The sequence below is a fragment of the Acanthochromis polyacanthus genome, chromosome 7 (genome assembly GCF_021347895.1).
Source record: "Acanthochromis polyacanthus isolate Apoly-LR-REF ecotype Palm Island chromosome 7, KAUST_Apoly_ChrSc, whole genome shotgun sequence".
In the NCBI taxonomy this organism is placed as follows: Eukaryota; Metazoa; Chordata; class Actinopteri; family Pomacentridae; genus Acanthochromis; species Acanthochromis polyacanthus.
Genome location: NC_067119.1, coordinates 7,581,638 through 7,606,575, shown reverse-complemented (window position 1 = coordinate 7,606,575; position 24,938 = coordinate 7,581,638). Strand labels below are relative to the sequence as shown.

General features: G+C 39.7%; 1 protein-coding gene across 1 annotated transcript in view; it reads right to left on the bottom strand.

Moving 5' to 3' along the window:
* Nucleotides 1-24,938, bottom strand: part of notch1b (notch receptor 1b) — a 63,057-nt gene that overhangs the window by 11,782 nt on the left and 26,337 nt on the right. Inside the window, 20 exon segments of the mRNA XM_022202974.2 lie at nt 322-854; nt 1,681-1,793; nt 2,917-3,174; nt 4,768-4,900; nt 6,279-6,463; nt 6,595-6,748; nt 7,843-8,044; nt 9,593-9,620; nt 9,623-9,820; nt 9,912-10,064; nt 11,359-11,478; nt 12,167-12,280; nt 12,381-12,526; nt 14,037-14,229; nt 16,494-16,604; nt 16,688-16,921; nt 17,925-18,038; nt 21,731-21,844; nt 23,806-23,991; nt 24,395-24,550. Of these exon segments, the coding sequence (XP_022058666.2) occupies nt 322-854; nt 1,681-1,793; nt 2,917-3,174; nt 4,768-4,900; nt 6,279-6,463; nt 6,595-6,748; nt 7,843-8,044; nt 9,593-9,620; nt 9,623-9,820; nt 9,912-10,064; nt 11,359-11,478; nt 12,167-12,280; nt 12,381-12,526; nt 14,037-14,229; nt 16,494-16,604; nt 16,688-16,921; nt 17,925-18,038; nt 21,731-21,844; nt 23,806-23,991; nt 24,395-24,550 (3,445 nt within the window).

Genomic DNA, 24,938 nt, shown 5'->3' with positions numbered 1-24,938 from the left:
GACATTGCTCATGTGGTAAATGACTATTCTAGCTGGAAACGGCTGATTTTTAATGGAATATCTCCATAGGGGTACAGAGGAACATTTCCATCAACCATCAATCCTGTGTTCTAATGCTACATTGTGTTAGCTAATGGTGTTGAAAGGCTCATTGATGATTAGAAAACCCTTGTGCAGTTATGTTAGCACATGAATAAAAGTGTGAGTTTTCATGGAAAACATGACATTGCCTGGGTGAGCCCAAACTTTTCAACAGCAGTGTACCTCCAAGTGTAAAACATTACATTGACCTTGTGTCCTCTAAACAGTAAAGCCACCTACTTGCACTGTCCCTCCAGGTTCTGGCAGTCGAAGCCGTCGTACAGACATCCGGCGTTGTCGCACTGCGAGTCGCATTTCCCGTCGTTGAAGTACCTCCAGCACTGCAGCGTGGCCGAGCAGTTCTTCCAGGGGTCGTTGAAGTTGAGCGAGCAGTCGCCGTTGTCCCAGCCGCAGGCGTGGTTGTTGCACAGCACGTCGCACACCTTGTTGTGACTGCGCTCCTCGCACTGCGGGATCTCGCAGGCCTCGTCCACATTCTCCTCGCCCAGGATGTGGCAGCGGAGGCCGTTGAAGTTGGTGGGGCAGACGCAGTGGTAGAACGGCGCCTCTGAGGTGTACTCGCACGTCCCGCCGTTGTAGCAGGGGTTGGAGTTGCAGGGGCTGTCGGTGGGATACTGGCACTCGGGTCCGGTGAACGACGGCGTGCACAGACACTTGGGACTCTTGTGGCCCGAGATGCAGGTTCCTCCGTTACGACAGTGAAAGCTGCCGCAGGCCTGAGAGTCGTACTCACAGGTGGAGCCAGTGAAACCCTACGAGAAGAGGACAACAAATAAGGAAAAAAGAACATTCACAAATCTGATTGTATTTCAAGAAATAGTTCAAAAGTTATTTATAAACAAGAAAAGTACCAAAAATCTGCTACATGTCCATGCTGTTTCACCCAGGTGCTTCTCTTATGCTGCCTACAGACTTGAATGTTTTTAGGGATTTAATGAGGTGTTTTGGTGCCGCAACAGGAACACAGTGGCAAGTAGATTGTTCGAAAGAGGGCCAAAAGATGAAGAAACGAGGAAACATGGCTCCTTTAAGTAATAGCTAATATAATTCATTGTTATTCTCAGATTAATCAATATTGTCTGAGGAGTTTGAGTGAGCTTTTGCACTGCAAATGTCATTTAAAAAATGCTGGATTTATGCATTTTTAAAAAGGAGTACTAACACATCTGTAATATGCAAACACACACATTTTTGATTGAAATGAAAACTAAGAGCTGAAACAGTTCTTGACATTTTCCAATATCAGTCTGCAGCCATTCAAAGAAAAGTCAGAGATACAGGAAATAGATACACGATTTTTTTCTATTGTTGACTCGTTGTTATTACTCTGCCAAGGAACACAATCAGCATACATTTGTCTATCTGTCTGTTCGCAGCATTGCTCAAAAATGGAAGAACTGATTTGGATGAAATTTTCACGCTCACAACGTCACCTCCATTAAAACATCACCGTCCAGCCGTTCAACCTTTCATATCAGGGTGAGGTCAGAATAAAGGTTTGGTATCTAGAATTAGTGTAGTTTATTATGATATGCTTACAAAGATATGTGTGAATGTGGAAGCAGGCGTTTTACTCACAGGAGGACATTTGCAGATGAAGCCGTGAGGCGTGTTGCTGGCCACAGCACAGGTTCCTCCGTTACGACAAGGTTTCCCTTTACAGCCGTCAAAGATGGTGTCACAGCGCTGACCTGCAGACACACAAGTAGGTTTATAAGGATCTTTATAGCTGGAAAAAAACATCCTCACATTTCCTAATTTTTCTAATATCAGTATAAATGTATGTAATGACTGATAGAAAGAAATGTCAGTATCATACAAATGCCAGAAACACATTTGAAAAGATTGAAACTGAAATCACAGAGAAGTGACTACAGAAAGTCTAATTTTCAAAGAATATATTATGAAATAAATTAAAAATGGTGAAAAATGTTATGTGAAGAAGAAATAAAAGAAAAATGGAAAACCAAAATCCAACTAAATAATTTGTCCTAGTTGAGCACAAAATCTGTAAGAAAAAGATCAGAAAAAATTGAAAGAAACTTTTTTACAAGAAACATAAAAAGGAGGAATTTTAAAATAAAACATGAAAAATAATCTGAAGGTTTCACCCTTTGAACCCCGAAACCCACCTAAAGGTTTGAAAGGCATATAGTTTTTACAAAATTGACTCAATCCCAGCATTTATCGCAGTCAGAAACTATAAAAACTGAGAGAATCATGGAATTTGAATTTTGTGACGGTCCTTGAACTCATCATCTGTGATGTGCAGTACTAAATCTGAGCTTAAAAAATGTCATATCTCATCAAAATCACCTAATTCTACATTCCTCATTTTAAAAATTGCCAAAAATGAGTATTTTGCACGAATCAGATTCTTTGAAAAACTAAAAATTCTGTTCTCCTCTCCATAACTGTGAAATATGTTTCACATAACTGATTGATTGATTGACTGACATAACTGTACTGGGCTGAGCTGCCAGAAGTGTTTACACAGAACAGATAAGACATAAGTATGGCAACCAAATCAAAATCTGCTTGTACAGGCAACATCTGTGAGCACTTGTTAAATGTTGTGCATGTGGATTCTACTTTTTTTTGTTTTTCTGATTTATGGGTGTCATATGGCACAGAGGACATGTTGGAGTTCTATTTCTTTATGCTGTACTGTTTCCCATAGAGGCGCAGGACTTTATACTGCAGTGAAAAATGAACCTGCAATGAGTAAAAAGAAAACACAAACTGCTTTCCCCTTTCATAATCCTGTCAGTAGCACCTGTTAGCATGCTCCCTCCTCCCTCCCTGATCTCTTACCGGTGTATCCGGTGCGACACTCGCAGCGGTAGTTGTTGGTGAGCTGGACGCAGCTGTGCGTCCCTCGCGGGTCGCAGGGGTTGGACAGGCACTCGTTGATGTCGCCCTCGCAGCGCTCGCCCACGTATCCCGCAGAGCAGATGCAGTGGTAGCCGCCGACTCCGTCCACACACTTCCCCTTGTTGAAGCACTTGGGCTCCTTGGTGACGGGGTCGGTGAACGGGTTGCAGTCGTCGATGTTGATCTCGCAGTGAACACCTGGGGATGGAGACGGAAGAGCAACATCTGCTCGGTTAGTTCAAAACAGCAGAAATATTGCTTCTACATGAGTTCTGATGGGGGTTTTTTTGCATTATAGAAGCATTTTTGGGTTTTAAAGTAATGTGTTTAGCTGCAAGAGTTTCCCCTCATGTGCTTCTATGTCAATTTCCCAGGAAAATAAAAAAAGACCCTGAGATTCAGATACATTTTATACAGAAAAGGAACAATAGTGTGAGGCAAACACCCAAAAGATGTTAAATGTCTCATGGCTGCATGGAGTAACCTGAATTTGAATTGTTTTAGTGCCAAGGAGGGTTTCACATACGAGGAATTAACAGTGAGACAGTTATAAGTAGAAACATTTTTTAAGAAGGATAAAAGACTAAAAAAGAAAAGAAAAAAGATCCTTTCATTTAGTTTTGTTCCAGTGTTAACATTTTTTAAGTAATGTAATTACTACACCAGTGTAATTTATGGTAATTCTCAGATTAATCAGTAATGTCTAAAGAGCTAAGATTTCACACTGAAAATGTCATTTTGCTCATTAGAAGTGAGATTTATGTGCTATTAAAAATCAGTGGTACCACATTTTCAACACAGAAACACTGAAATATATGTGCAAATTAAAAAATAAAAACTAAAATGATTGCTTGCCGTTTTACATAACTAGTCTGCAGTCATAAAGGGAGCAAGTCAGGTGAACAAGAGGCAGCTATATGGGGATTGTTTTTGTTTATTGAGCACTGAATGGATCATTTTTTGCTGTTTTCACTTTGTATTTTTTTCCTTCTTGTCTCTGTCTTACTGTTGAGCATTAAAACATCATGTAAAACCCTTCAGTCATATGTTAAGCTTTTTATTCCCTCCAAAAAATATATGTTTGTATATTTAAAAATGCATAAATGTTAATTTTTTAATAATACAAACCTCCCACCTTTAAAAAAAAAAACATCTACATCGGCACCACTAACAGACCTAAGAATAACAATCAAATACGTTTAGTATCACTTAAAGGATTTTAACATATTAATTCTTTCTCTTTTTTTGTTGCATGAGCAATTTTTGATATCAGAATATGAAGTCTGATCTGCTCATTGCAAAAATGACAATAAAAAATTAAATAATTATGAATTTGACAGCAAAATTTGGAGAAAAATCAAGAGAATCAGTAAAGTCAGAGGAACTTTGCTCACTGTTTTAGATCATTTGCATCTTAATGTTGTAAATAACAATATTATCCTGCTTTCCTAGTGCAACTTAAAACAGAAGCACGGTCAAAAAGGTTCAGAAATGTTTGGAAAAACCACCGAGCTGAATCTGAAATGTTTTATCTTCCTGATCTCCGACATCATGTCGGCTGTTTTTGGGGCTACGCTCGTCTCCGCCGCCACATTCGACTGACCCACAACACAAACTGCCTTCACGTCCGAGAGGAAAAGAAATCGACGGCGGAGGAAGAGACGGACGGTAAGACGGCAGGAGGAGTTTTTTTTTCCAGCCCTGGGTGCCGTTAAGCCCCAATTAATGAAGCGTGGAGACAGAGACGGAGAGGATGGAGTGGGTGGAGGAGAGTGCGTGGGGTCTGCTGACCTTGGGTTCCTCGGGGACAGGAGCATTTGTAGGTATTGATCAGGTCAATGCAGGTGCCCCCGTTCTGGCACGGCTGGGAGAAACATTCATTGATCTCCACAGAGCAGTTGGTCCCCAAGAAGCCTGGCATGCACTGAGGGAGGGAAGGAGCAGGAAAGAGAAGAGGAAGAAAAACCAGGAAGAAAGAAGGAGGAAGAAGGCAGCGGGAGAAGAGAGGAGAAAGTTTAATCAATGTCTGACATGAAACAAAGATGGTTTTTGTTTACCTGGCGCTTTTTCTGGCCTCCATCCTGCCAAGGCCAGCAGATCCTTTACTCCAAGGTGGATTAACACAACCGAGCTGTTTGTTTTCTATTTATAAACCTGCCTCTTCATTAACACCGTGGCTGAAAGAACGCCTGCTGGGTACTTTAATTCAAGATACAGAAACCGGTTTTAAAGTAAAGTTTGTCAGTGAAGTAAAAAGATCTTTAAAATGCAGCGAAACACAACATTTAAGGCTAAAATTGGAATTAAAATGAGCATTGTAATGTGACATACATAAAAATGTAAGTGTGAACATACAACCCCTGTCAAAAGTTTTGAGACGGGTTCTAATTTATTTGAATGAGAAAGTGTCTCAAAACTTTTCACAGGGGGTGTAACTCTCTGAACCTGAAGCAGTTTCTGTGTGTTTTTTTGTCACATTTTCAGTCAGTGTGAGCTCATTTTTTACAGCAATATAAAAGCTCTCATCTGACTACCATGACTAGAAGTAGAAGGAACCTCTGAGTATCTTCTCCATAATATATCAATGTAAAAATTTCATAAATCATAAAGAAAGAAAAGTGGAAATAGAATTTGTGATTACCCACTATTTAAAAATGAAAAAAAAAGGAAAAACATGTACAATATTTTTCCAAATGTCCACAGGTGTTAACAAGAATGGGAAAAAGGTAAATCCACATATTATGTATATTTTACTATTTTATTTTTAATTAGTTTCCATATTTGTCTCTTGTCTGCTGTGTAAACACTCCAAAATAGTCCTTGAATTTTTGTTACCTGACTGTTTGTCACAACTGAGTCATTAATGGTTTCTATTTTGCATGGAGGAACACAGAATTTTTATATTTTTTCAGATTGTGGTTAGTGTAACTGATTTATTTTAGGTGAATTTTTAAATGTGACAGGTAGAATAAAACGATTTCAATGAAATATCAAAGTTTAAAGCTTAGATTTGGTTAAATTTTCCTACAGAACAGCACATCACAGATTAGTAGCTCAACAAAAAGTTGACTATTCTTAGTGTTTTTACAGTTCATGAGTAGAATAACATCTATGATAAATTGTGTAATTTTGACAATTTCATTAAACCTTTTGAACCTACTGCTGGGCTTTGAGGTTCAGAGGGTTGAAACACTTCAAGTTTAAACCACTTTTACAAACAAATAAACACAGAAACAGCCTGATCATAGCTTGCAATGACGTGACTTTCTAAATGTTGCTGCAGGTATCTCTGGAGTTGCTACCTTGCAGGTGTATCCACCCAGGAAGTCGGTGCAGGTGGCTCCGTTCTGGCAGGGGTTGGGAGTACATTCGTCCACCTGCTCCTCACAGTAGCTGCCGGTGTATCCAACCTGACAGTGGCAGTAGTGAACGTTTCCGGCGTCCAGACACTGACCAGAGTTACGACACAGATGGGCAACATCGACCCCTAATCAGAGATGCAAACAAAGAAAACTGTTAGTGATGCTTTGGAAAATATATACGACACAATTGCTATATCGGATAGTGTGATTTTAATTGGCAAAACACCTGCACAGACAGGATTTTAAAGGATTGTACCTCTTTGTTTGGCCGCCACCTCACAGGAAACACTCGGTACGTCACAATAAAGACCCGTCCATCCAGTTTTACACTCGCAGCTGAAGGTGGTTCCTCTCTGCCAGCAAGTTCCCCCGTTTTTACAGGGTGACGAGTCGCACCAACGAACCAGGTTCTGAAACACATGGTTAGACATCACCAACACTGACGAGGCGCTTTGACCTGATATTTACTTGTACCATTTTTTTTTTGTTCCAGAAGGGTTTAATTTGATGGTTTGCAGGTCAAATGATGAATAAAAGTGTAGCAATATGCAGCAAAATTTAATTTTTGCATTTTAATAACGACATTTTAATGTCCCAACAGGTGTTATAGTTGCAAACAAAAGCTTGCATACACTTGTAAATACCATGTATAGCCCCAGCTCTTATAATTCATAATTTTCTATGATGGAATCACTGAAATGTGTCTTTGTCACAAAAAACATTCATGCATTTGGGTTCTTCTATAGATAAGTTATATTATACTATGCTAATATCTGCTTTAACATCCTTTGGCCACTTTCACCTTAACTAGTTGGTTTCCTTCCACAAGCTTCTGGTTCTATCTTTGATCCTAATCTTGACAGAATTGGTGCAGTTCAACTAAACTTCATAGCTTTCTCACACAGACTTACCTCTTCCCCACAATCCACAGGTGCTTGCTGGGGTATAAGTCAGGACTTTGTGAAGACCAGTCTAAAACTTTAATCCTAGCCTGATTTAGCCATTTCTTTACCATTATTAATGAGCGTTTGGGGTCTTTGTCTTATTGGAACACAAAACTGCATCCAAGACCCAAATTCAGGGTGATGATTTCAGGTTTTTTCTGAAGAATATGGAGGTCATTACTCCAGTTAACTTCGTGTAAAGCCTCAGCTCCACAGCCTCAGAGCATTATAATGCCACCACCATGCTTGATGGTAGGTGTGGTGTTCTTGGGCTTAAAGGCCTCGTCTTTTGCAAACATATTTCTCTTAATTGTGGACAAACACTTCAATTCTAAAATAAAAAATAGTCTTTACAAGTGTATGCAAAATATGTTTGTTTACAACTGTATCTTCATAATGTAAAACAGGAGTCAAAATAGTATCCAAAACAACTAAAAACGTTTGCCTTTCAATCAAATGAATCCAGTTTTAACTTTAAACTTAATACATCTAGGCATCTTTTGACCTCATTTACTGTACCACTTTCTAACACCTGATAACAGATGCCATCCTCCTCCTACCTGGCAGTTAAGACCAGTGTAACCATGAGGACAGGTGCACTTGTAGGTGCCGTAACTGTCCTGGCAGGTTCCTCCATTCAGACAGGGTTTGGAGTCACATTCGTTGATATCGTGCTGACAGTAGCTCCCAGTGAAGCCTGGAGGGCATAAACACGTGAAGGTGTTGATGCCATCCACACACGTGCCGCCATTGAAGCAGGAGCTGTGAAAGAAAAAAGAAGAAAAGATATGAACAGTTGGAAAACATAGCAAGATCAAATAATATGCCGCAGCTTTTCAGGAAAAAGGGAGCACATCGATAAAACTCTCATTTTCTGAACTGCAGGCAAATTCACATCTGATTTATCCACAGGAAGTTCACAAGAACAAACACTTTTCTCTCAGTGCCCTATTTCATGTTTAAATCTTTCCCACATGGAAGCATCGCAGCCTGAATTGAGGTAAACTGCTCTTGTAATTTTTGTAAACAGGCTACAGTCACACATTAATTTGCTGTAAATATTGCATTTTTCTTCTAGAAGGAGAAAATATTTATATCTATGCACTGTGTGCATTATGTGCTGCTCTATTTTTTCTCCAAATTGTGCTTCTGTTTGCTGCTGTTACACTGTAAATTTCCCCTCTGCGGCATCAATAAAGGTTTTATTTATCCATCTGTCTATTAGTTTCATAAAACTAAAACTGGAATAATTTTTTATGTATAGTATGTAGAACCACCAAGAGAAAAAGATACATTATGATTACATTTCTTAATTTTTGATTTTCTTATGATTTATAGCGTTATAACTGTGTCACACTGAACAGGAGATGTTTCTGAGTTCTCTCTACTTCTAGTTATGGTTGTGCTGTTCTCACAGAGATGCAGGAATTTATATCACAGTAAAAAAATCAGCCGGATGTGAAGAAAAATATGTCAGAGGCAAACAAAAATGCTTGGGGTTCAGAGGAGTTCATGTAAAAGTCAATCTAACTTCTTAACCCTCCTGTTGTCTTAATTTACAGGCACCAAAAAAATTGTTCCTTTGTCTAAAAAACATCCCAACATATTCCCCAAATTTATAAAAAATTTACAAAATCTTTAGGAAGAAAATTCCAAAAATTCCTTAAAGCTTCCTCTTAAAAGTTTTATTTAAAAAAAACAAATTTGGCAAGAAATAAAAATTTTAAAAATAAAACTGTAAATATTTTTTAAAAAATGAATAAAAATACTCCAAAAAATCCTAAAAATATCTAAAGTGATTCCCTGTATATCAGTAAAAGTTGTCATATTTTCTTTAAGAACATTCAGAAAAAAAAAATCTATCAAAATCCAGTGAAATTTGCTGGATTTTGGTTGATTTTTTCCAAATGTTCTTAAAGAAACATTTTTTATAGCATTTTTTTTGCACGAAAAAAATGCTCAAAAATTTCTCCAAAATGTTGAAAATGTGAAAGCTTTCACTGTGAAAACATACATTTTTTTTCACATTTTCAAACTTTAAAACAGGTCAATTTAACCCGCACCATGGTGAACTGTGTGTGGGACAGATGTAATTCAGCAGATGTAGGATCCAGTGGCTGTCAATCAATATTCCACCAGAGGGGGCAGTAGTGGACAACAAAATGGGCCCTGCTTTAACGTGTGGCTGAAAATGAACCCGTTGCTCTGCAGAGATGCCCTCACACACCAGTCTGTGTGAATGTGCACAAACACCAGTGTCCATGAGTCAGTTAAATAGAAAGCTGTGAGGAGTAAAACTGATCCCTGTACCTCTCGGTGCAGTCTGGAGTGTTGTTTCACAGTGGATGCCGCTGAAGCCGGGCGGGCAGGTGCAAGTGTAGCTGTTGACGCAGTCGGTGCAGTTTGCTCCGTTCTTGCAGGGGTTGCTCTCGCACTCGTTGATGTCCTCCTCGCATTTAGTGCCCCTGAAGCCGGGCAGGCAGGTGCACAGGAAGCCGTTCACCTCGTCCTGGCAGAGGCCTCCGTTGTTGCAGGGGTCTGTGGGGAGGAGGCGTTACACTCAAGCTCTGGGCGCCTTCATCGACGGACAGAAAAAAAGAGGTAAAGGGAGACGGATGGATGGACTTACTGGGCTTGCAGTCGTCGATGTTGGTTTCGCAGTTGCGCCCGGTGAAGCCCGGTTTGCAGCCGCACCGGTAGCTGCCCAAAGTGTTGAGGCAGGTCGCTCCGTTGCGGCACGGATTCTTCTCGCACTCCTTGATGTCCACCTCACATGTTTGACCTGGGAGGGGTGGAAAGAGGAACAGAAAGTAAACCTGAGCTTTTCTTGGAATGGTGGCATAAAGCAAGTACACGTGGGGAACAGAATTAAACAGAAAAAATACAAGAATAAACGGAAAAAATAGGAAATAGAGAGCCCGGGTATCGAGTGGCAGCATGCAGCACAGTTCTTATTTTGGAAAGAGAAACTTTGACTTTAAATTTAGCGTTTAAAAATTGTCGTGCTGTAGTGTAAAAAGGTGTTTCTGTTTTGGATTATGTTTCTGGTGACAACTAAAGGCACACAATAGGGCTGCCATTGACAACAACTTTTCTATCGATTATTATATCGACTATTTTAACAATTAGTCGATGAATCTAAATGATTAATTTTCGACCTGAAGAGCAAAATTAAATTACTAATTGAAGTTATATTCTAATTTATTACTCTTGTTTAAGCAAATGCATGTCGCTTTTATACAGCACTTTTACACAGTACTGCTTATACTTCTTCTAGCGTTTTTTATTTAGAATTTCTCAGATTTAGATTTGTAAATTTATTCCTTTACTGCATGTTGTTGTTGCTAGGTACTGCAACTCTATACACCACATCTAATTCCTTGTGTGTATTCACTTGACAATAAAGGCATTTCTGATTCTGAAAATGACCATTGTTTTTAGATTTACTATGCTTTGACGAACTATAAGTTATTGCATATTTCAGAACAATATGAAATGGAAACAAAGGTTGAGATACTTAAGTGCAAAACTGTAGAGTTAAGCTAGAAACTTGATATTTTACAAGACCGTAGCAGCTAAAGCAACCCATTTTATTCTTTTTTCTTCTTTTTTTTCTGCTCTCTGACTTTGCTAGCAGCTTCGAATTTTATGAAAATACAACTAAAGTCACGGCACAACTGTCGTCTTTGAGTCGTAAGCTTGTCAAACGATGACTTAAAGGTTATAAAGTCTATTTTTTAGCAGGGTATGTCATCTTAATGATGCATTACAGTCACTATCTCATACTCTTTCCGTTATCTGACAACAAAAACACAAAAATACGTAAATGAGGACAGCTTTATTAGGAATTTGGTTGTATGAAAAAGCAGAATGAGCACAGAGAGCAGGAGAGAAGTGAAAGAGTAGCTCTTGTGTGTTTTCTCTTTAGGTGTTTTTCTACAGCTGCTGTTTTATGCAACAGAAACGATGCAAAGTTTCTGTTCTGGTATTATTTTAAGTTCTCCTATTCTTTCAAAGTCTTACATCTTTGGAAACTTTTACTGTGAACCATTGTTTGTGCAGACGTTAACAGATACCTTGCCATCCTTCAGGACAGACGCAAGAGAAGGTGAGATAATCCTCCGATTCCTGACAAACGCCTCCATGTTTGCAGGGTTTGGAGCTACAGGGGGCCATTATGGTTTCACAGTTCTCTCCTGAAACACAAGAAACACACCTTTAAGAGAAACACCGTGTTTAACTTCCACTGTGAGATACCAGGCAGGAGTCACGAACTTGGAGATAACCCAACCCAAATGGACACAGAATCATCTTTCAATCAGTGCTATCAGAGGATTCTAGCCAGGTTCTGTCAGTATCAGAGGCCTGCGGAGACATTCTCCTATCTGTTTCCACAACACTCGGCTCGTACAGGAAGCCGGCTCCAGTTTCCGCCCATTGTGAAGCCATTTGCTGTTCTGTGAGACGGGAAGCAGGCAAACAGGAAATGTGTCAAGTGCCCCGTTCCCACCCCGACACAAGCAAGAACCTTTTATTATTCAGGGCTCTGTGGATTTTTCCAAAAAAATACAAGACCAATGCAAGAAAATGTTGCCCTTCGCCTTTCCGCCATGATCTGTTTGGTCAAATAATGAACGAGATGGCATAAAAATATTTCCCAGCTCATGGAGGAGCGCGATGAGTCAGAGGTTCGGTGTCGGGCCCTGAGGAAGCCTTGCTGCTGAACTTTACTCGACAGCTATTTCATCCGCCGCACTTTTTTTTTTCTCCCCCTCTGTTGCTCAATAAGTTGAAGTCCGCAGCTTGTGGAAACTGTGGAAGGAAATTCCAGAGCACTGGGCCAACACGAGGGCGTATCGGATATTTTCGATAATATTTTCATACCCGTGTAAGGAAGGACGCAATTGCACTTGTAGCCGGCGACGTCGTCGATGCAGGTGCCCTGGTTGAGGCAGGGGTTGGAGGCGCATTCGTTGATGTTGGTCTGGCAGTTAGGGCCTGAGGTCAGATCATAAATGAAACACATGTCAGTTAAAGTGAAGGTCAGCGGTCAAGTGGCGTTTGGGGAAAATGCGGTTTCCCGAAAGCAGATGCTGACCAGTGAAGCCCATGCGACAGGTGCAAACGTATCCGCTGGTCATGTCCTTGCAGGTGCCTCCATTCATGCACGGGTTGGACTCGCACTCGTTGTTGTTGATGTCGCAGTTTTTGCCGCTCCAGCCGGAGTCGCACAGGCATTTATAGCTGACAGAGAGAAAACAAAGGCGATAAAGTCAGTCTGATTGCGTGATTTCGAAGTTAAAAATGTGGGGAAATACCCTCAATGGATTTTCCCTCTGCGCCGCAAGGGGCAGTTTCTGGACATTTCTTTTGCTGAGATCACATTTTCACTCACTGTGGGCTCATTTTTCATGTGTAAAAAGTTATGAAAATGACATTTAATGAGAGTTATTGTGTCAAACTGCAACAGAATCAGCATATATATGTGAAATAAGCCATATTCTATTAAAATGGACTGCTTCTTTCTCTTCTCTGTGTCTAATACAATCTTCTATATTCACTTTAAAATTTGACATTTTGTCCAAAAGTAACAGACTCTGTGCGGAAAAAACAAAGTGTGATTGGCTTTATGTAAGATCTAGCTGGTTAGTATTATCTTTTATTGTTGAATTTATATGATTTAATTTAAAATAACCAGTAAAAGTCATCATGCTGGTTAAACCAACTGAACTACAATGAGTTTATGGGCATTTTTCAGCTAGTTCCTGTCACATTTGTGCTCACTATGGGCTCATTTTCCACGTGCATAAAGTTCCAAAAAAGACATTTAATCAGAATTATTGTGTCAAACTGCAACAGAAACACCATTGGTGTAAAATAAGCCACATTCTAGAAAAATGGACTGCTTCTTTCTGTTGCAGGGTCGTGGCAAATTTGTAAAACAGCCACAAACCAGACTCTGTTTGGTTTCTATATTCATTTTAAAATTTGACATTTTGTACAAAAGTAACAGATTCAGAGTGAAAATATAAAGTGCGATTGGTTTTAAATAACATTTAGCTAGTTAGTACCATCTTTTATTTTTAAATCTACATGATTTAAGTTAAAACAATAAATAATAGTCATCATCCTCCCTCTTTCTGGTTCAACCACCTGAACTACAAGCATTTTATGGACACTTTTTAGCTAACTCCTGTCACATTTTAACACACTGTGGCTTCATTTTTCACTGCAATATAAAGTCCTGCACCTTTATGGAAACAACATTACCATTGTTAGATGTGGAGAGAACTAAAACATGTAATTTGTACAGTACAATAAAGCTGTAATGTTGTAAATCATTTTTTAAAAAAGAGAAAAACGTTAAGTTTCTATCTGTTCTGTGTAAATACAGTCTGGATTTTGATTGAAATTTCCTGAATTTTTGTCGCATGACTGTTGGTTGCAGCAGCATCAGTTATGTATTTATGGTTACACAGAAGAGCGCAGAATTTCTGTTTTTTAAAGAACCTTGATATTACAAACAGTTTATTTTTGGCGATTTTAAGCTTCGTTTTGGTTCATATTTCTGACAAATCTCACACATGATGAGTTCGAGGACCACTGCAAAGTTGAAAATTCTCTCTGTTTTTACAGTTTATGGCTCCGATACCAACTACAATAATGGGGATTCCTTAAAAATAGCATTCCTGTCAAACCTAGAGGCAGGTTTTGGGGTTCAGAGGGTTGATGTGGAGTTTGTCGACCATCTTACCCGTTGATCTTGTCCTCACAGTGGCCGTGGATGCAGGGGTTGCTCAGGCACTCGTTGACCTGGGAGAAGCAGGTGTTGTCATGGTAACCATTGGGACACACGCAGGTGAAGCTGTTGATGCCGTCGATGCAGGTGCCGCCGTTGTGGCAGGGATTAATGGTGCACTCGTCGATGTTGATGTTGCACATGGTACCTGAAGGAAACAGCAGGTATTTGTCTTATAATATGCAGTCAAACTACAGTAAATGTTCATTAGTGTATAAACAGTAAAGGAATGGGGGTAAAATGATCTTCTACAAGCCGGTTTTTGATGTATTATCATAAAATACACAACAGCACCTCATACAGCAGCTCACAAAGCCTCCACACAATGGAGTCTATATATCAGAGCGGCGAATGGATCACTTTCCAGAAACATAAGGGGTTTAAAGACGGCCTTTTGTCGGCCACTTGAAGCGTTGACGCCATCCAGGCCGGTGCCACGCATAGCATAAAGGCGGCCCATTTGGCTTTAAAGCAGGGACCGGCTTCCGAGCTTTTAAGAGCTCAACTTTCAGGAATCTTTCAGGGAATCTTTTCTCCGGCTCGGATCCCCCGGTGGCTCGGTGTGTGTGTGTCCTCGCTTTGTGAGGGAGCTCAGCTTCATGTCCGAACAGCAGCAGGTTGGAACGGGGTGGAGCCGCAAAGTGACACCGGTCGAGCCTCAGAGGAGTGTGTTCACTCGCTCGCCATCTGTCACCCTCCCCATCAGGACCACACTCCTCTGTTCAGACCCTCAGTACTACATCAGAAATACTCATTCTGTCTGCTAGCTACCTGACACAGATGGTTCACCTGTCCAGAATGAACTTTTAAGGTTTTCTAAAAACTGAGGGGCTGAAATGTTTACAAGAACTTTATTTCTTTATTTGACATTTATACATTTATGTGACGTTTATACACAGCTTTGTCAGTAATGTGCTTCTAAGTTATTCTTGATTCATATTTGGGATTGTTTCTGGTGTGTGTCTCCGCTGCACACTGTTAAAAATATGCATCTTTTTAAACAGTTTTTTTGAAAAAGAATTTACTTTTCTTTTACATATCTTGTCTGTTTTGTAAATCTACAGATAACAAAAGCAAATCTTTAGGAAAAAAATGATTAATTTACATGTTAACTCTGAAATCCAGGCAAATTTTTTGAATAACATTAACATAAAAATATCTGTATTTTACAGTGTATGACTGTAAAATTAAACTATTTTGACAGGATTTCAATCAGCAAAAAATATTATTTTTTTTAGATATATTTGCTGTTTTTTGAAAGAATGTGTGTATATGAAGGGACAAAAAATGGTTAATACCTTTTTAAAAGTAAAAACAAATTCTCTGTTTTGTTAAAATACAGATAATACCGAGAAAATCTAAGTGGAAAGAAGTATTTACATGTTAACAGTAAAAAAGGGCACACTGTCAATAACATCAACATCAAAAATGTGTATTTTTATAACAAAAAATAGTTTTACAGATATTTTGCAGTATATTAAGCATATTAAAAAAATGGCAAATATTTTTTTGAATGTTATTGTTCATTTAGTAAAATTGCAAAAAAAATATTAAAACAAAAATACTTTTTCACTGTAAACAGTAAATCAATATTGAACATCAAAATGTCTACATCAAAAATCTATACTTTTACAAACAGTAATTTGTAGTTTTAATTAGTCCGCAAAGGAACGTGGCGGAGTTATGTGACGATCAGCGTACGTCTGTCCTTCCGTCTGTCTGTCTGTGTGAAACATTACTTAAAAACGGAATAACGGATTTGGATGAAATTTTCAGGGAAGGTCAGAAATGAAACAAGAACCAAGTGATTAGATTTTGGCAGTGATGCCACTTATAGTCTGGATCCACAGATTTGTTAAAGATTTCTGTATCATGGCCAGATAGCAGCACGGCTTCACTGTAACTATGACAACAAGTAAACACTATGTCAGCTGCCTGCTGATGACCACATGGTTGCGATTCAAGTACAAATCCACCACTGAGGACTTACCAGGACTTATCAGTCAGAAATGATGCAAAGACTGAGCAGCCTTGGCGGAGTACTGCTCTCTGAGTGCTTTACTTGTTTATTAAATGGCACCGTTTTACAGTATTTAAATCTATCCAAAATCATATTGTTTTACAGATAATTGCAGTTACTTTCACAATTTTTACAGCTTTTAGAGTGCAGTACTCCAATGTTTTTCATGTTTCTTTTCTGGAACGCTTGCTGCCAGATTTTTTTTAAACATGGTTATTTTATTTTCACAGTGTTCTCAGCTCCTCCTTCCAAACAGACATCTGGTTCTCGGTTCTTTACTTCGTGCTCCGTCTTCGGGAGGCAGTAAAAGCTTGTAGTCTTTAATTTTGGACGACAAAGAGCCCGAATCTCCTGTGTAGCATGTTTAAAAACGGAGCAATGCCACGACTCACCGGTGTAGCCGGGTTCACAGGTGCATTCGTAGCCGTTAATCTTATCGATACACGTCCCATAGTCACAGGGGTTGCTCTTGCAGTCGTCGATGTTGATTTCACAGTTGATTCCTGGAAGAAAAATGCTTTCAGTGACCTCAGACATCACATAAAGTGAACCTGTAACCCTTGCAGCCCTTATGTCTGGGCCCTACCTGTGGTTCCTTTGGGGCAGCTGCAGATGTAGGCGTTCTCTCGGTCCTGGCAGGTTCCTCCATTCCTACACGGCTGACTCAGACACTCGTTGATGTTGGTTTCACAGAGGCGGCCGGTGAATCCGGGGTTACAGTGGCAGCTGAAGGAGGAAAGGCCGTCGATGCAGGTACCGTAGTGGCAGGGGTCAGAGTAACACTCGTCGATGTCCGTCTCACAGTGTCGTCCAGTGTAGCCTAGGGGAGAAAGAGAGTTGTTTTATGATGATTTACAACCAGATATGAGGTAAAAGTGAAGAAAGTGAGTTAAATATGGTTAAAGACCTACAAAATAAAAGCACCAAAAATTACATATCCAATAACGGAAAAAAAAACTCATAAAGATAAAACTAAAAATATGGAGTATGTGATCATAATCACAATAATAATAACAATAATAATAGTAATAATAATATTTACTAATAAATATAAATAAATAAACATGCATATATAAATAAAAAGTGATTGTTTGGAGAATAAAATGAACAAAGAAAATAGAAAAAAATTGATGAGCATCTATACCTTTAATGCACACAAGAGTGAAGTTTTTTATTTTTTTCTAATAGTAATAATAATAATAATAATAATAAGTATAAGATGAAGAAGAACTTAAATTAAAAGTCTTGCTTAGTATCATTCTTTTCTTCTTTTCAGTCCCATCTTTGTCAGCTCTGATTTTAAACTGTGCTATATATATTTAATGTTACTATGCATTTTTACTATTATTATAAATTTGGTAAGAGACAAAAAGACAAAATAAAGCAATACAACATCAGATCAATTAATAGAAGCACCAAAACAGCCATGTCCACTTAAGGAAAGAAAACAAGCAGAAAACAAGGAAATAAAGGGTAAAATTATTAAAACAAGGGTAAAAACAATATTAACAGTAATAGCAAATAAAACAAAAAAGTAAATAAATAAAGGGCAAAACAGAATAAAATGAACAAGTAAAACAGATGAGCATGTATACATGTCAAAATCTAAATGACAGCAGTTCATCAGTCAGCAGCAGCACACTGGATCACAGTAATAACATGCAGCTGTATGTGGACACAGGATCACTCAATCACTGCCCTCTTGTTATTTATGACTTGTTTTTTTTTTACTATTTTTCTATTGTTTAATTGTTGTTCCACAGCCTTGAGTAGAAACAGCCACTTTGCATTCCACACATAGAATAAATCTGCGTTGAATGTACCTTCTGTGCACTCGCAGGTGTACTTGTTGGGCCCGTCGGTGCACTTGGCGCCATTTTTGCAGGGCGTGCTGGCACACTCGTCGATGTCTATCTGGCAGAGGTTCCCAGTGAAGCCTGGAAACACAACGAGAGGCCGTCATTGTGTGCGTGAAGGAGCGTGTGTGTGTGTGTGTTTTCAGACATGGCTACAGTGTCCTCACCGTTTCAAACGCTCATAATCCGGAGCCGTAAGAGCTCTCGACGAATCAGAAATCTGCATTTTAATTAAACAACTGCGCAACACCGTGAGCTCTCTCCCCTCCCTTTCACGTCTTTTCAAGTGGGGGAGTCGGTTGAAGCAGAATGGGGGGGGAGAAAGAAAGTTGCGAGGCCTCCTGAGAGACAAAGGAAGGCCTGTCTGCTCGACGCAGCGCCAAACTGAGCCTGTTGCTTCCTTTGTCCCCCCAAAACTTTTCCATCACAATGCACAGTCTCCCCGTCTTGCTTTCTACCCCTCCCTCCTCCAAAAAAGCTCCAGCTTGACCTCTAACCCTCTGCTATTCAAACTCCTGTTCATTCAGAATCAACCAGCAGGCTTTCCCCTGTCTTTTTTTCATTTTCCCCGTACGAGTTACTCTCATCTCGGATAATTTCTTCTCGTCACAGTCCAGGCAGGATGTTGTCTGATGAAGAGATAACAGCTCCGGCTTCCCCCCTCGGTTCGCCACCACATCGCTCTCAGGTGTTTGGGACTAAAAACAGACGTGCTCAGTTAATCCGGTGAGGAAGTATTTGTGAGGAGAGCTGATTTCTCCCAGTGGAATCGTTCAGTGTTTTCTGAATCAGATGTAAAGACCGTAAAGCGTACAATGCTCTCCAAATGCATGTTAACAAATGACTGAAAGTGAAGTTTTTGCTGCTTTGGACGTTTAAATTTGAGATCACAAGCAGTGAGACAAAACCAGAGACTGGCTTCAGCTTAATTTTTATGTTATTTATATGAAAATAGTGTGTGTATATATATATATATGTCTATTTGGATATCAGAAGTTGTACATTCTGTCTGTCCAATGACATGTTAAGAAGTAGCTGCTAAGAAATGGTAGAACTTTTTATAACAGTCATGACTACAGGCTTTATTCGCGTTTTAGAAATCATGTGCTTTCTTAACAGCAGCTTGTGGGCTGCAAGGCTTTGAAGAATGATTAACGACAGTTCTAAAGGTTATCTTAAAAAGGAAATTGCCACAATTAGACAATTTATCCGGAGCCAGAAGCTGTGAAAACAGAAAGAAATGTTGGATTTTTAGCTTGTCAGCAGTCCTTGCTTGCTTTAAAATCAGGATATTCCATAAAAATCTCTTAACTCTATATGTTTCAATTCAAAAATTACCAAAATACATAATAAGCTCTAAATACATTCTGTAAAAAACTAAAAACAGTGTGTTCTGTGATACAACTATGAAGTCATTAATGATTCAGCAAAAAATCCTGGATTTTTTGGCTGAACTGCAGGCAGTGTTTACACAGAGGCAGGAGACAAATATGGAAAAAAATAGAAATGTAAATTGTAAAATATCTATAATATGCAGAGCAACAGTTTTCTCCCTAGTGGTGGTAAATATCAATAGTTACTGACTCTATTTAACAAAGAATTTATTACATTTTTATAGTTGAGTTAATTTAATAACAACATTTCAGGAAAGCTCTGCTGCAAAAAGAAAAAAAGTAATAATAAATGTAGACCTATATTTATTAATTATTTTATGCCTATATCTTTAATAATGTTTGCAATCACTTAAAAAGGCTTAACAGACTATTAATAGATTGCGTTTGTGCAGCCAAATCAGTAGAGTTTTACAATCTGGCAACCCAAAAGTTGTTTTAATTAATGGCTAGGAACAGACCTGTACATAACAGCCTCTATTAAAGCTACATTTACAACTTAAAGGGTGCTTTTTAAGAAACTAGGCCAATTTTACACAGTATTTTTTTGTATATTTGTCACCTTGTCTGATGATTTTTAGTTGTATGTTAAGTATGTTTGTATGTAAAGTCTGGACAAAGCTTTTTGTTTATTTGTATTATTTTCCACATTGTAGATTAATACTAAAGATTGACACGTGTTTGTTTACAACATAATTCCATATGTTTTCTTTTATCGTTTTGATGTATTCAGTATTAATCTACAATTCAGAAAATATCTGAATAAAAAGCACGAGAAGGTGTGTCTAAACGTTTCCCTGGTAATGTATATGAATGTACTTGAGTGTGTGTTTTTAGTGTAAGAGCTCTGATATTATATGTGTGTGGGCTTTGGACTCGGGATGAGACAGGGTAAAAATTCTTGGCAGTGCACGAGTATCACAGTCCTAGAAATGAAATGAAACGCTAAACAAGTCAAATATACAAAATGGCCAATATCACGGAGAAAAAAAACGTTCAATAATCAAAAAGTGGAGGATCAGCAGTTTGAAGGCCTGAGAGGGAAAAACAACACCCGTCTGTTAGCAGCCATCTGGACGAAACCTCAGCGGAACAAACCGAGTGTTTATTTGGCATGACGGTGATGCAAACGTTGGGTTTCGTCACAGAGCGGCAGAACGATCTTCTGACTCAAAAGAAACAAACTACCTTCCCCAGATGCACACACACATGCACACATATGCATGCAAACACAAAAGGTGGAGGCAAGAAACGCAAGACACTGCACCGGAGGGCCAAAGAGGGATTTATCCCCCAGACTGCTGGAATCAGACATTTCAATGGCTCTCAGTGGGGTTTCCATGGCTATTCCATGTACAGAAATGAAAAGGGGGGACCCTCGCCTCGGGCCTGGCTCGCAACAGGGACAAATTTACATCTCAAGCAGGGCGGTTGAAACCCCTCCCCCTGTGTTACCCCTTCCTGCTCCGGCCTAACGGTCTCAAAGCACCCCCAACCCTCGCAGAAAAAAAAAAAAAAAAACACTTTCACCACCACTTTGTGCCGCTTCCTCACATAACCCTCGGTCGCTGTCACACACACTGAGTTTTCTTAGGCGTTAAGCTCTTGTGCTCACTCTTGTAGCCCCTCTCTATTAATTCTAAAGCTCCGTCCTTCTTTTTATTTCACTCTTCTTCCTTTCTCAACAGGAGGAATCCTGCCTTTGATCCACCCCGACTCTGAGCGTCTGTATTTTTCCTTTTCGGCAAAACTTCCACCTCAATGCTCCCGATGAAAGAACGCAAAACAAAAAAACACATTTCGGTGGGAGTGTGAAGAACCTTCCTCTTCTCTGCGTCCAATAGTAGCCGCATTCCTTCACTCCCGAACAAAACATCAGTACCTCTTGTCCAAACACTCCAAAGGCATTTCTGCAGGAAAACAACTAGCAGCCCCTTAAAAATAGACCCAAACAAGCGCCTCAAACGCCACCAGAAGAAATGTCATTCTGTGCTGCGGCTTCTCCTCCTATTATCAGCTCCCTCTTGTTCCCAGTCGCAATCAAAAGTTTCTGCTCAATCATCAGACTTGATGAAAGGGATAAGAAACTTGTTCAAAAAGTTCAAACTTCCTCAAGCCTCTCCCTATAGATTTTTTTCTCTCTTTCCTCCTCCTTGTGCTGGGCTACCCGGGCCTGCGTAAGCCTGCCTCAGGGCTGGGATTAGTGCCCGTCCAGAGAGGTGTTTGTGTGTGTTTGTGCGTTTGACAAAAAAGAGAAAAGTGAGCTAAGGAGACGGAGGAGAGATCGACCCTCGGTGCCCCCTGGCCCCGGCGCCCTCCTCCCTCCTCCCTCACCCCTCATCCTCTCCTCCCCCCCTCTCCCTTCCTGTACGGCAGCCTCACCTGTGGGGCACTGGCAGTGGAAGGCGTTGATCTTGTCGATACACTTGCCGCTGTTGAGGCAGGGGCTGTTGGCGCACTCGTCGGTATCGATCTCGCAGAACTCCCCCTCGTAGCCTGGCCAATTAGCAGAGGGAGGGCCGGGAGGGAGACGGATCGGTTAGACAGAGACACGCAGCGAGAAGCACTTTCACTGCCGTACGGGGTTTAAATCACACACACAGCTTACATGAGGAACAAGACTGAGATTAGCAATTATGCTCATTATAATTGTATTATTCTCTCAATCAATCATGTTTTTGGTTTATAAAATTTTGCATAATTGACCATGACTTTAATCAAGTTTAACCCTCTGAAGTCCAAAATTCACCAGCTAATATGAAAGACATCGTAGCTGCCCAAAAGAAAGTAATTTATGAGATTTGTAGTTCCAAGGAGGTGGAGCCTCGGTTGAGTTATGTGACAATCAGCGTATGTTTGTCTGTCTGTCTGTTAGCAGCATTACTCAAAAACAGACTGTTTGATTTAGAAGAAATTTTCAGGGAAGGTTAGAAATGACACAAGAACCAAGTGATTAGATTTTGGCAGTGATGCAGCTTATAGTCTGGATCCACAAAATTGTTTAATATTTCTATATCATTGTGAGATAGCGTCACAGTGTCACTGTAACCATGACAACAAGTGAACACTACGTCAGCTGCCTGCTGATGATCACATGATTGTGATCCTACTACAAATCCACCGCTGTGGACTTATCAGGACTTATCCGTCGGAAAATGTACAAGGAACAATTGATTAAACTGCGGGGGTGTTTCTGAGTCCCATCAATTCCCGCCGCCCGCTACATATTTAGGTCACGGGATTCAGAATCTGTACCTAACATGTATAACATGCCTGTGCTCAGCGCAAGGTCATTTAGTTTGTAGGTACATCTATACTAAATGAAGACCTTCTATGGTGCTGTGATTTCTGATCATCAATAACTAACAAACAAATGCTACATTTCTAAAAAAAAAAAAAATAATGCTGTATTTCTGACAATGCCATATTGCGCTTTCTGAGTGCTTTTCTTGTTATTTCCTGTCATCATTTCATAAATATTTGAATTCATGTAGTCATTAAAGCTAATTAAAAGCACAACAAATAAGACGTAAAGAACGGTAATATTCTTTAGTTGCAAGCAAAGGTAATTTTGCTTATTTTCTCCCGGCACTATGTAAACACAGCCTGCAGCTCAGCCGAATAGTCCCTGAATTTTCACCACATAACTACTAGTTATGCAGAGCAGCACATCATTTTTTGTGTTTTTACAGAAATAGGTGGGGGCAAATTGTATATTTTTTTTGCTAATTTTTTAAATATGACATGTCAAATAAGGTGCTTTTGAAGAAATATCATGAGATTTGCTCGAGTTTCCCCGACATCCCAGATGAGAAAATTCTTAATCTGATGTTTGTACAGTTTCTTGACATGACAAATGGTCTAATTGTGGCAGCCACAGGCCTTTCAAACAAACCAGCTGGTTTTGAGTTTCAGAGGATTAATCAATTAATGTTAACAGCCCACAAAAATCACACACATTCACAGTTTCACAGAATAAAATGTGTCGCACTAACAGTCCAAAAGAATTCATGTAGAGAAACAACCGTCAAACTTCACATTTAAGAAGTTAAAAGCAATTTTTGGACTTTTTCTTGATGAAAGATTAAAGAACAAGAATTAAGGCTCAAAAATGGTTTAATTTACTCAAGCATAAATGACATGTTTGTTGCTCAAATGGACAAAAATAACAGGATGGTGATGATGATTCCTAGATTTCTGCAAATAGGCCAACAAAGACTCATCGCCTTCACTGTTTCTGGACTGTTTATGATTGACGTGTTGCACTGTCATATCCAAACGCCCATTCTGAGACAGGAAAAACCCGAAGTAAATCACTGCAACAGTCACAAATTTCCCCTAAAAGGCTGTAAAATATGTGCACCATCTAGCGCCAACAACAAACATTTGGTGTGCTTCGTTCGTATGACACGGTTTAAAGTTATTTTCTGTATAATCTCTCCCTTCGAGCTCCTCACCTGGCATGCAGATGCAGTGGAAGTCTCCGATCTGGTCCAGGCAGGTGGCCTCGTTCAGACACGGGTTCGAACTGCACTCGTTGATGTCGAGTTCACATCGCGCCCCGACGTAACCGCGCTGGCACTTGCACTGGAACGAACCCTTGGTGTTTATGCACTTCCCCGCGTGCTCGCATGGGTTGGAACCTGTTTCGGCAGATTAGCGTGTAAATTTCACTTCCTTTAGCAGGTCGGCGTACATAAAGACCCGACGAGCAGCAGTTTTACTGTAAAGACATGACAATGGGATGATTTGGGTGGTTTAGCGATGCTTGACAAAGCCAAACCAAAGCCTCAATTGTGTGATTACAGCAGTAATACCCCAGAGGCTGTTATTTACTGCAATTATGGGCACAATTATGGGCACCAAAGTACCCATAATAACAGGAAAGAATGAGCTTGTATTTTGGCTTGTTTAAAGGCGTTATGAGTGCGGTAATTGAAGCTTTCTTGACAGTTGTACAGTTAAACTCTGAATATCTGTGTTGAAATGATGAAGAAATGAGACGGCAGACGAAGCTCAAGCAGATCAGAGAGTTTGAAGTTTTACCCAGAGAGCATTCGTCAACATCCTGATCGCAGGAAGCTCCAAAGTATCCCGAGGGGCAGGTACAGAAATGGTTTCCGCTGACGGGGTTGGTGTCACAGTTGGAGCCCTTCTGACAGGGGTTACTGATGCAGGCGTCGTCCAGCTGGCAGAGCAGACCTGGTGGAACAACACTGACTTTATTATATTAAACCAAACATCATCCTGTCATTTCTATCTGTTTCAATTATCTGTAAAGTGCAACAGTTTTTAACCCAAACAGACGACTTCTTTCAATCTGGCGTGAGCCCAGGACCAGTTTGTTTTTATTAAGATATTATCCCTGTGAAACCTCAGAGCATGCAGACAGGTTTGAAATGCATCTTATCTGTATTTTTATAGACACGCAGAAAATCTACTATTTAATCACCCAGAAACTGTAAAAACAGAAAGAACTGTCAAATTTCCAACTTTCTGACAGCACTTGAACTACTCATCTCCTTGAATAATCACTTTATTCTTCGAGTCTCGTTTAAAATTCTACAAAAAATAACAGTTTGCGCTAGAA